The sequence below is a fragment of the Thunnus thynnus genome, chromosome 19 (genome assembly GCF_963924715.1).
Source record: "Thunnus thynnus chromosome 19, fThuThy2.1, whole genome shotgun sequence".
In the NCBI taxonomy this organism is placed as follows: domain Eukaryota; kingdom Metazoa; phylum Chordata; class Actinopteri; order Scombriformes; family Scombridae; genus Thunnus; species Thunnus thynnus.
In genome coordinates, this window is record NC_089535.1 from 30,183,081 (window position 1) to 30,196,273 (window position 13,193).

At 39.1% G+C, this 13,193-nt stretch overlaps 1 protein-coding gene across 4 annotated transcripts in view; it reads left to right on the plus strand.

The window, feature by feature from the left end:
* Positions 1 to 13,193, plus strand: part of pam (peptidylglycine alpha-amidating monooxygenase) — a 129,820-nt gene that overhangs the window by 68,423 nt on the left and 48,204 nt on the right. For all 4 annotated transcript variants that reach the window (XM_067573898.1, XM_067573899.1, XM_067573900.1 and 1 more), the window contains exons 14-15: positions 1,692 to 1,885; positions 2,104 to 2,163. In XM_067573898.1, the coding sequence (XP_067429999.1) occupies positions 1,692 to 1,885; positions 2,104 to 2,163 (254 nt within the window). The remainder of the gene's footprint in view (positions 1 to 1,691; positions 1,886 to 2,103; positions 2,164 to 13,193) is intronic.

Below are 13,193 nucleotides of genomic sequence, written 5' to 3' on the forward strand. Positions count from 1 at the left end.
AGGAATGTGTGCTTGGACACATTCCTACTTGCATGCTTCTTTCCGAAAACCTATAAAGTATTCTGTTGGAGGGGTCACACGGCTGGCTTTTCCAAAATTGGAGTACAGTTAGAAAGTTTGTTGTTGAACCAATGGATCTATGACAGTTCAACCAATGTGTATGAGTTAAAATTGTTTTTTTTGTAATCACAATCAAATCCTTAATTGATCCTACATGCATCCAGTATTTCAAAGAAACTTGAAACTAGCTATTGCCTTCACAGTGAGACCAACTGTAATTGAGATATACTATAATATAATAATCTGGAAGCCCCCCTCCCAGTAGGAGCTTGTAGTTTTGAAAGTTTAATTCATACATATTTAAGACCATAAAAATGTAGATATTGCAGTATTAACACATAAGGAAAAAACAACTTACTAACATTATCTTTAATATTAATAAACGAAGATAAATGTCCTCAGTACTTCTTTGTTTTATGAATGAAGTGGTACTTGAGTTGAAGCAGCCACAGTGCCTGAGGCCCTATTTACACCTGGCATTAATATCTGTCTTGGGTGATCCAATCACAAGTGGACAGGTCTAAGTACGTCTGTTTACACCTGATATTAACATGAGTCTCTACATGCGTTTTGAGTGACCACTTGTGATCGGATCACTTCCCCGCACTATATGCAAATAAATACATCATTTACGTTTGCAAAGACCAAATTCGTGGTTGTTTTTAACTGGCGGGACGAGAAGGGGTGCATGTATCCTCTGTCCAAAGCTGTGTTCAACTTGTTTGATAACAGGATAAACAAATATACAATGCATTGTGAGATTCAAACGCCCGTCCTATTGATTTGCTCTAGCGCCGCATCTGAACACATATATATATAAAATACAGAGTTAAATGCAGCAATCTCCCCGCAGCTATGCGCATTTACGCACAAGGCACAGCAGCATAACTTCATTGATTATTTGAATCTCCGACACGCTGACAGGATTGGTCAGGATCTAATGTTAATTCATATTCTGTGTTCTTCTACACATCCAATAGGTCAGCTGTTACACACACAGTCCAAGTTCACACAGTGGAAATGTTTGGAGTAAAGCAGCTGTCGTCCTGATAAATTCTGCGCTCATTATGTCGAGCAGTGCTGCAAAACTAAAAATGTAGTTATCAACTTGACAGGACAGAGGAAACTATCCAGCAACATTTAGCCTCTGAAATATTTTTTTAGACGGACAAGTGAAAAATGAATGGTTTAATTTCTATACCAATTGTCGATTTGATGAGGAAAACGGGTTAGGGGAACGAGAAAAAAAAAAGGACAAAACAGGAAGTGGATTACATTTTTTAATTTACCAGAAAAATGGAAAAACAAAATAATGCATTTATCCTGTTATCAAACAAGTTGAACAACCTCAAACCCTGCCCCCAAAGTTTTGTACTTTTGGAAAGTATCACCCCTGTGAGCAGAGACTTTTTGGAGTTTGAAACAACCTCCTTGGACATCATTTAGATCCTGGTACCTCTGGTTGAAACGCAGGTAGTTGAACTAAGTTCCTGAATAGTTGAACTAGGTTCCTAGTCCATGGGAAAAGTTACTGCAGTGGAAACGCGTCTTTACAGATCATCTGCCTTTCTGTATGTACTGCAGTGAGTGATGTATTTATCCCCAGGTACTTTTCTCTGTTTTGTCTGCAGTGGTACCTCCGATGATGAAATGTGCAACTTCTATATAATGTACTATATGGACAGCAAGCATGCGATCCCCTACATGAACTGTATGGAGACCGGCTCCAAAGAGCTATTTGAGCATATTCCAGCTGAGGCCAATGTTCCCATTGCTATCAGTCCAGGTCATATGAACTCAATGATGCATATGGGACACTCAACAGGTACAAAGGCATTAAGTACTGTCTCTGTTGTGTACCTCAAACCCAATGTTATTAATTTAAGTATTTCATTGTTTTGTTTTTACATTGGATAAAATGTTAATGTATGCCAATGTAAGGTTCACACTTTTTTCACATGTTTCTCCATTTATGCCTCCATGTCTTGTTGAACTTTAATTATTTTTCAAAATTAACCTGCCTGGCTTTGCTTTGTCCCAAAGATCATCAAGATAACAGATCACTGATGGATACAAACAAAGGAGGGCAGGCTCTGGATCAGGGTGAGTTCAAAGCCAATGAGCTGCATCACTGTATTATTACAATCATACTAGGGTGTAAAACTATTTACCTGGATATTGAAGTTTTTTTTACTACAAGAACCAGGCTGATAATCAGACCACTGTGTTATTCAATCTGATATTGCCCTCTTGGCAGTCATTTTCTGTAGCCATCCACTATGACTAACACTAGCCATATGCCATTTACATTATAAGTCAACACTAAGAGTGTGTTATTAGAGTATAGATAGCATAGGTTTACAGAGAACAATAATTGACATAAAGCCTACATGTTTTGGCAGATAACTGTACAACTGGACAACTTGTTCTATAAAATCTGACAGAAATTAACACACTCTCAAATTAATGCACTCTCAACTGCTAAAAGCTCTGGGCACTGTGGAAATTAAAGTTATGGATATATTCCAATTCTGATTTTGAAATATTAAATAGCAGGACAAACTAATGCCATTAATATTGCAATTAAATTGGCTACTATGTACAGTGTATAATAAAACTGAGTACGTCCCTTTGCAATATCACTAAAATGTTAAATGTTTCAGAATTGTATCATCTTACAATAATTGTAGTATTTTTAGGGTTATTTGTTATTAAAAACAGGTTATACTAAATTGAAAACACGAGCCTCAAAGTACAACCTCAATGCAATGAAAGTGAATACACCTGTGACCAATTTAATTCAATCCAATATTTATATATATAGTGCCAAATCACAGCACTTGGTGACAGTGGCAAGGAAAAACTCCCCTTTAACAGGAAGAAACCGCAAGCAGAACCGGGTTGGGCAGCCGTCTGTCTTGACCGGTTGGGTTGAGCGAGAAAGAGGGGGGGTTGGGGGCACAGAGAATCAGAATAACAACAATAATAACAATAGAGCTATGACTAGTAATAATAATAGCAGCAATAGCTGGAAAAGATCCCAGGGCAGGACACCAACAGGACTGCGCCACCATCCCTGCACCATGATTGATGAGTTGATGATCAGTTTTCTGCAAGATGAGAAAGCACAAAAACTCCGGGGAAGAAGCCAAGTTAGTAACATGCATCAATGGTACATGAATGCATACAGATGGAGAGGAGCTCAGTGTATCATGGGAAGTCCCCCGACAGTCCAGGCCTATAGCAGCATGATTACAGGCTTATCCAAGGCAAGCTTGGTCAGCCCTTACTATAAGCTTTACCAAAAAAGGAAAGTTTTAAGCCTACTCTTAAATGTAGAGAGGGTGAAACCAGTGAAACAAAAGTGAGTACACCTGTGACCACTGATCCAAAAATGATTACACCTGTGACATCCAATTAAGACTAATTGCCTGAACAAGGTTATAAAAGAACCTGTGAACACTACAACTTTCTCAGTTTTGGCCTGGGTTGTGCCAAATCCATCATGGCTCCACAAGGTAAGGAATTGCCTGAACAAGTAAGAAACCAGATTGTGAGACTTCATAAAGATGGGAGAGGGTACAAGATCATCAGTAGGCTACTGAACAGAGGCCAACAGAAGTTGCTGTAGTGGTTAGGAGGTACAAGAAGACCCATACTACCAATAACAGAAGGTGTGAAGGCTGTCCTCGAAAATGATGGCTCACACAATTCGCTATTTACACAACCTTGCATTGAAAAACAGATGGGCAAGTGCCTCCACAACCTCCACAGAGGATTGGTCACAAAACAGCACAAAACTGCATGATTAAACTTTGCCAAAAAACATGAAAAGAAACCTGATGAATATTGGTGGCACATTCTTTGGTCAGATGAAACCAAAATAAATTTGTTTGGCTCAGGTGGGGTCCAGCATGTTTGGCATGGACCTGGCCAGGACTACAACAGTGACTGCTCTGTGCCAACCGTGAAACATGGGGGTGGGAGTGTGCTGATAAGTGTGCTGATATGGGGCTGCATAAGTGCAAAAGGTGTAGGGGAGGTGACATTTATAAGTGGCACTATAAATGCAAGTTTGTATACCCAAATACTCAATGAAAAACATGACAATCATCCCAAAATTCAAAAATCACCTAAGAGTTTTTAAAGAAGAAAACAGTTAAAACTATTACCTGGCCAAGTATGTCCCCTGACTGGAATCCAACAGAACACCTTCACAACTGAAAAGAATCATCTGTGAAGAATTTGAGAGATTTGTTCTAGACTGGTATCATTCATGCCCAGGATCATTGAATCTGTTATCAAAAATAAAGAAGGGCATACAATGAAGGGTGTGCTGACTTTTTTTGCAGTTCATTCTCACTGGTTTAACTCTTCTTGGGTATTGTCTAAAAACAAATAAAATTGTATTAAATGAATCAGGTGGTGAGGGACAAACTGAAACCCACAGTGAAGGGGAACAGAGAACATTTTACACACAAGGTCTTCCACTCCAACCTCCTGAGAGAATTTTCCAGCATATCAAGGGAGGTTGGTGGGGGCCCTGTTCAGAGGACTTCAAAAGGACTTAACACAGTTATAGATATGACCATTGTGAACAAGTACAGTAGAAATGTCAGTTTTCATGATGGGTTTATTAGCAGGCAGTGCTTACAGAAACATTGATCAGCCATTTCTAACAGTGCAAAAAAGCTTGACCATCATAAATATTAACCAGTGATATTCACATGATGTTTGGTTAACAATCAATTGTCATTCCAACTCAGTGATATAAACTGTGTTTGAGCCATGAGTTGTAAAACCAGTGTGAACGGGCGAATTTGGGGGCCTTAGGAAAACTCAGTTATGGGGCCTTCTTCACACTTCATTTTCACCCTTTCTCTGATTGAGAATATTGGTATTGGTGGTGGTAGACAAAGTACTTAAGTCTTTAAGCTATTAATACCACACTAACAATACTTTGTTAAAAGTAAAAGTGGAGGTCATTTTAGCAGCTTTATATACTGCTTGATAGCTCAAGCTGTCTCTGTTGATCATATATTTTGTGTGTAAAATCTTAATCTGTAAAGTAACCAGTAACAAGCTCCCAAATAAATGTAGTAGAATGACAAGTACAGTGTTCCCTCTGGAAGAGAAGGAACTGAATCCTCCCAGTAGAAGTGGAATATAAGTAGGCCTATACAGTTTGTATAAAATGGAAATATTGAAGTAAATGTACCCCATAACTGCAAGCATAATGCTTGAGTAAATGTACTTGGTTACTTTTCAACGTATGATGATTTCCACAACTGCAATCAAATGTTGATGATTTCCATAGCTGCAGTTACCAGGTTTTCCTCTGCTTTTCTGACATGAACTGCTCACTGAACCTGTGAAAAAAAAAAAAAATTATTATTATTATTTATTATTATTTATTCAAGTGAGGGAGGCCACTTGTACTTTAGGCTACTTGAATATTATTCTCCTTATGCTGTGTTGGATTGCATGTTACCTCGAGGAGTTTCGCAACCCTGTCAACACGTGAGTCAAGTGCTACGCAGCTTTACAGCGGCTCCTCCAGAACAGTCAATTAATCTGTAGAGTGTGGGGGGTGCTGTTTTGCTGTCCTTTTGTACATAATTTTGGGGTATAATGAGTAAGGATAGTAACACAATTTTATATGTTTCATATCTAAACATCATAATAAATCTATAGCTGTTCAGGTGCCCTTTTAGTTGGGGGCCCTAGGCAGATGTCTACCTTACCTAATGGTAAAGTCCGCCCTTGAGTGCAAAGCTGAACTGTGGACAACAGACAGAATTTCTTGTCTGCTTCCTGCAGACTCTCCCCCTGTAGTGATCTCAGATTTATCGCTTCTGGAGGGCACACATCCTGTTTCTGCATAAAAAAATTTTCAAAAGCCCCAAATGGAAAACAAAATCTGACCACAGATCACACATTTGGTTATACACAAGACTTTAGTGAGTGAGTATATGTTAAAATCCTGTTGTTCGCAGTGGACTTTGGGGAGAAGCCACTCTAGTCAAGCATTCAGAGCTCATTTCCCACAGATTAAATACAATTGGTCAACAAGGAACACCCACAGTAATGTTGAGAGAGGGATGGTTACAATTTGAGTGGCATTTTAGTGGACCAATAGAAAATCCCTTCTGGGACTTTTGAGTCACATGAGGAGAGAGACAATTTTTGGGAGGCAGTTTTTCTTCTTGGTCGACTGAAGTCCAAAATAAGAGCAGTTTTCCACATAGCCTTTTAGACCGAAAATAGATCAAGTGATGTCTTCTTTACAGGAAAATATATTTCATGATTTCAGTGTTTGTAGTTTGCTTTTTTTTTAATGTGATGTTTTAAATTTTATCTGCCTGTCCTTTTGCCTCCACTGTTATTACATTGCGTGCAGAATGTTCAACCTCCCTGTCAAGTATATCTCAGAGTTGTTCCACATGCAGAGGTTCTCAACAACACTCTCATTGTGGGGTGTACTAGGGCTAGACAAGAGGAGAAGTGCAGGGGCCTGGCTGAGGACTTTTTTAAGATGTGGCAGGTGAAACCATCAGTTGAACACTTTCAAGATGGTGGTGGAAAATTGAGGAAAATAATCCAATGTTACATATTTTTGCATGGCAAAATTATCAATTTATTTGAAGGGGAAATTAGAGTCAGGTATTTCAATCAATGGGATGACAATCAAGTGTGAGTCTGGGAGGCCCTGCCTTATTCAAAGAAGAGAAATCTGGGTCTTCACTATCAAGGTCTGAGCTTCACAACACAGGCTTATGGAAGTGTTGTCATGGATCAAAGGATATTCCTGAGGAGCTTAGAAGAAGAGTTGTTGATGCTCACCAAGCTGGAAAGGGTTACAAAACCATTCCTAAAGAATTTGGACTCCACCAATTGACAGTCAGTCAGATTGTGTACAAAGTGAAGACGTCCAACACCATTGTTACCCTCCCCAGGAGTGGTTGACCAACAAAGATCACACCAAGAGTCCTGACCTTTATCATATAGAAATGCTGTGGAAGGACCTGAAGCAGGCAGTTCATTCAAAGAAGCCCACCAACATCCCTGAGTTGAGACTGTTCTGTAAGGTGGAATGGGCTAAAATTCCTCCAAGCCAATGTGCAGGGTTGATTAACAGTTACTGGAAACGTTTGGTTGAAGTTATTGCAGCAAAAGGGGGTCACACCAGTTACTTAAAGCAAGGGTTCACATACTTTTGCCTCCCACAAATATGTAAGATAAATAAATGCAAAAGTTTGATGTATTGATCTTCTGATGATGTGGTCACTTTTGGTCTGCCTGATAGTGCTTTGGATACAACTGATCCAGTTTCTGCAAAGCATTTTAGAGTTCCACACACTGTTCCCCTAGAAACAAATTAGTCTAGCCATGATTTGATGCTGAGAAACCTTCTCTTTGATTAGAATAACAATTTGACTTCTGACACTTTCACTTAGTTCTGCTGCAAGTTAAGTTACTTGAACAAGCCTCTGGTGGGTAGATAAATCCACCTGAGTGTCATCTGAACATGTGCTTCAGCGGAAGCAATACAACTCAAGGAAATCTGCCTTTTGTACAAAGGAGTTAAGTTGGTCAGTGCCACAAATTTGCTTAAAATTAATTGCTGACCTAGAAATAGTGCAGAATGTTAAATATTTCTTCTTCATTTACCGTCATTACTTTTTGTGTTTTTAAATGTTTCTGAAACCTCAAAAATTCTGATTATTTCCAGGTTTACGTGAAAATATTAGAGATTTCCAATGTGGTCTCGGACTTTTGGACTTTGGACTTTTGTATCAAAGTCCAAAATTCCTGAATTTTCACACATTTCCATAACACATGAATGAGTGTACCCTCCCCTCTTCATCTCCAGCAGGTAGAGTCATCTTCAAGCTTGGCTTTGTGAAGTCTGGCAGGGATCCAATATAATTTGAATTGTATTAGCCTTGTGCATGCCTCCCATGACATGTACTTCAAGTTACTTTGAATGTTGGCCCATTCCTGCTCTGAAAATACAATAATTTTTCACTAAGGATGGAGAGCTGCACTTCTGTAGTAACATAGAATAAAACATGGATACTTTGTGACCTTTCCATAGCTGGAGAAGATAAGATCTGCACAAACTGAAACTGTCGCTGGAAGTGACTGTAAATGTAATTAAACTTTGGGACTACTATATCATCTTTATTATGTTGGCTCTATCTATATGTAGTTTAAATTGGTCTATCAAATGTTCAGTATTCAGAAGATCTGAAAGATTGTGTGGAAATAAAACAACAAGATATCGAATACCCTAGGCTGGCCACTTAATATGCCCTAATTCAAATACTTTTTTGGGACAGTAGGATGTTATGGGTATGGCCTCAGATTTGGACCAGCTTATCTTGTATCCAGACAGTTTTGAAAAGTTAGTAATAATGGACAGTAAAGATGAAATTCATATCTCTAGGCTCCTGACAAAATTTAAATAACATCTGCATAAAGTATCAATTTATACATTATAGGCCCTATACATATACCTTGGAAGTTACAGTCTGACTGAAAAGCCATGGCTAATGGCTCCAGGGCAAGAGCAAAGATAGCGAGGGAGGTGGGGTCATCCTGACGAGTGCCTCTCCTTAGTCTAAACTATGGAACTATGGGGAGATAAGTCTATTCATTCTCACAGCTGCAGTGGGTTCTTTATAAATCAGGTGCATCTAGCGACAGAAAACCTCTTCCCCCCCCCCACAGAAATAATCTATCTTGGTATAAACCTGATGCCAGGCAGAATAAAATGCCTAAATACTTTCCATTAGGGGTTTCATGAATACTGATTTTTACTAATTTCTAAGTTTTCCATGATGATAGTAGTTGTATAGTTGTTATGTAAGAAAGACGTGGAGAGAGGAGTCCTAGGTAACACTGAAAATTGTATTTTGTAATGCAGAAAGTTATACACATAAAAAGAGAATAAATAGTAATTTGGTTACTAACAAAATAACCATTTGTCATCAAGAGAGTCTGGCCGCCTTGGGCACGGGTTTCCACTGGCCTCTAGGTTGTTGTGACGACGAACGTGAACACACAAATGATAGCCTGTATTTAGCACGATATATAACATTACGTATATTAAACACTGCAACAAAAATAATACTAGTATGTTGGGCAATAACACATGCTGTCATTGTCCTGCTCACTTATGATACCCACCCTGCATTCTTTTTGGTTAGTATTGAGAAAGACTAAGGTATCAAGGTGAGAGAGATTCAGGCTTGACTGCAGTCGGGTGACCACGTTCCCCGCCAGGGAAAAAATCCGTTCGCTTGGGGTACTGGTGGCTGAAATAACAAGCAGCTTTTAGAAAGCTTGGGTAGACGGCGGAAACGGTCCTCGTTGCGTGCCTACAACTCCAGTGGGTTTTCAGTTGTGGGAATGTGGGATGTCTGAGAGTAATCCCGTACCTCATCTGCACCGTTGTGGTCTTGTCTCGCTTTTTTGCCACTTTGCATCTCCAGTTCAACTTCAAAATTGTCCTCAATGTCAGTCTTGGCATTATGTTTACCTACAGTGAAAATTAGACACATTTATGGCACAATTTTATTTTAACTATTCAACTACTTACCTACAATTATTTGCGCGACACAATCCAAATAGCAAATAGGCTATGGAATAGTCATTGTTATTGCTGTTACTAGTCAGCTAACATTGGTATAATTATAGTTACTTTAGTTAATGTCAGTTAACCTGTAGCTTCAGGCTGTTCCTCCGCTCCGTCTTCTCATATCAGCGAAGTCAGGTGCATGCGGCCATCCTCTCTGTTATTATATGGGAGGAATTTTAGATGCTAAAACTGGGCATGCTGTGATTGGGATGGACTCTGCCAACCTCTGACTCTTAGCGTGTTGTTAGAGAGACAACATGCTGAGAGTGAGGTAGGGGGCGACTTGTGACTTTTAACAGCTTGAAGCCAGGAATGTTAAATATTTCATGTCTGAAAAGGGCTTTAGACAGAGCAGGTACAGTATCAACAGAAACAGCATTACATTGGACTGTTGTGAGTGACCTGAGTCTGAGGGCATTGTTCTTAATTCATCCCTCACCTCATTAGCTATTGGTAGTGAGTGAAATAACTTGACTATGGATACAAACAACTGAAAACAGCTTCCTTCAGATATATCTGGCCTTACCCTTAGGAAAAGAGTGAGGGTGTCCAGTTGTATTATTCCCTGCCCCAGTAATCACAGCAGACTTCTCTCTGTTGTATATAGTTTTTGTGAACAAGGATTTGTTATCATGTTAGGATCTTTTTAGTGGGGATGCACAAATCCATACAAAAATTGACATATGATGTTTCAATGTTCACAAGTTCATTAAGGCTGTTTACACCTGCGCTGAATATGTTCACATTTTTGCAGTCCACCATAATAGTGGAATTAAAACAGCAAATTTCACTGGAAGTTTACATTAATATCATAATTAGAAATTGCAACACAAATACAAAAAAATGGCATCGAGATAACATAGATAATATTGAAATATATAAAAATACAGCCAATAAAACTTATAAAAAAAGATACATTATTCTTAGGGCCCTATTTTAACGATCTGAAGCGCATGGTCTGAAGCGCGTGGCGCAATTGCATTGAGGGTGTGTCCAAATCCACTTTTGCTATTTTAACAGCGGAAAAATTGTCGCTGCAGCAGGCGCATGGTTCAAAGGGGTTGTCCATAGTCTCCTAATTAATCATGGGTGTGTTTTCGGTGTAACATGCAATAAACCAATCACAGTGTCATCTCCCATTCCCTTTAAGAGCAAGGTGCACTTGCACCTTGGCAGACTGTTATTATGACGGTGCATTTGCCAAGTAGTAAGAAGGAGCGCTTCTCTGCAGAGGAAACGGATCTGCTTGTGTGCAAAGTGAAAGCGCACGATCCATAACGAGCACACTGCTGCTCCCGGACCCTCCCGTGGTCAGCCCCAGACCACCAGATTAAGGTCCTGTTCATTAATTTGTTGCCAATTAATCATCGTTTGATTTTTGAAAAGGTTTATTCTCTTAAATTACAGCTTTGGTTTCTTTAAAATCGTTTTGTTCAGTAATGGAGTAACAGGTCAAATCAGCAGGGTTTTAACTGCTGAAAGTATGGAAAACTGATTACTGTACTCTCAAAAATGTTAAAGAATATTTGTTAAATATTGTTCAAAAATTAAATCATTAATTTTAATCATGTAAAGAATCATTAACACAGTTATCAGGACTTGATCAGCTCTCCAAGGTGCTGATCCTGCTGCTGGCAGAAGCTAGAAGATGGGCAGATTTATTTCCTTCTCTAGTTTAATCATTGTTTTCACCTCATTTATTTCCTCATGTGTTCCTCATGTTATCATGTATTAATGTAGCAGGAAATTCGATCTGTGTTTGATCCATTGTTTTCTGCTGTTTAAATACCTATGTGTATTGCCATGATTTGGTCAAATAATTAAACAATTTAATCCATCAATTACTGCAATTAGTTAATTCTGATAAATAGTAAACAAACTAAACATTATGACATGTATTTTTTTAAATATATTAATATACATAATAATAATCTTTCACATTGTAATCCTTTTATTTGTTATCTTTTGCATGTTTGTGCGCTGCTGCACACAGGACGTGTGTGTAACAAGCAGAGTGCATGGGTGTTTTGTAGGCGTATTTTGATAATGCGCCCTTAAAATAACATAGAAACACTGCGCCATTGACTTTAGACCAGTTTTTTGTTGGTCAATAGCTCTCTGCTTCCTCAAGATAGCAATGCGCCAACAATGCGCCTGACCACACCTTACTTTAAGACTGACACACCCATGGGCGCAAGTGCCATTGCTATTTTAACAACGTGGGCGCTGGATGGGAAAATGACAACTGCGTCGGTCTTAAAATAGCAAAGCTGCGCTTAGCGCCGCTCTGCACCTGGCGTAAGATAGGGCCCTTAAAGTCATGAGCCTTGCCAGTTGTAGTCAGCATTAAATCATGTTCATGCAACAAAACATTCCAATTTTTACCAGTTTATCACCAAGTGTAATAAAGTATAAGTTTTGAAAACTAGAACTTCTCAAACCATTCCAGTGGACACATCCATTTTTCTGCTCTTCATCCGCACTCACCATTTTAAGCCTACAGGGGGTTAATTGATAGTCAAAGATTTTGACTGGAATAGACATTTTTCAAATTTGCATAACAAAAGCAGCTTTTCAAGTGGAGCAGTTCTTTTGTTATTCTTGCTGAGCTGTGTTGCACATCTAGGCCTTACAAATACAAATATGTATGCTGTCTTTTTGCATCTCTACCAGAGAGAGACAACACAATTGATAAAGAGGTACTCCACCGTTTTTCCCGTATCAGCTTGTTTCCGGGTGTTGTAGAGTACTACTGCATATGTGAAAAAGGTTGTATAAAGCTTTTTGTTGCTCCAGAGGGAGCGGTGTGAAAGCTGATATATTGCCTGAAGTGATTTCACTTGAGTCGGCATTGGGGTCAGGCTTGGTTTGGGCTGCTGCTTTACATTACAGTAATGTTATTGTAGCTTGATAGTTTGGTTAGCTTGACTGCTTATAAAGGCTGCTCAATTATGGCAAAAATCATAATCACGATTATTTTGGTTAATATTGAGATCATGATTATTTAACACGATCACTCACTGACTCATGGAACAGAAATGCTTCCATTTTATGAAATGTATCAATCCACGCAGACTCCGAGTCATGTGCGAGTGACATGCATCTCACAAAGACCCCTCGCCTTCTTTAAGCTCCCAGTCTATTTCTGTCACATTTAGTGAAGCGTAATCTGCACAGACAGCTGTATAAATCACACAAATATTCCGCTGTATATGTGTTTTGAACTTATTAATTGTATTTATGTTGATTGATCAAGGCTCCCAGTCTGTCTGTGAGCTGCCTGTTTCACCACAGGCAGATTCCCCTCACTTGTTATGGTGGGCGTGGAAATAAAATCAATGATGCAGTAAATACAAACACTATTGATTTCTTCCTGTGGAGCCGACATGAAAACTATTTCGGTTCAGTAAATTTCTGCTGTCAGTCAGCCTGGTGAAAGCAGTTTGTCCGGCTGCTGTCCTCTCAGCTCCCCTGGAGCTGCGGCTGACAG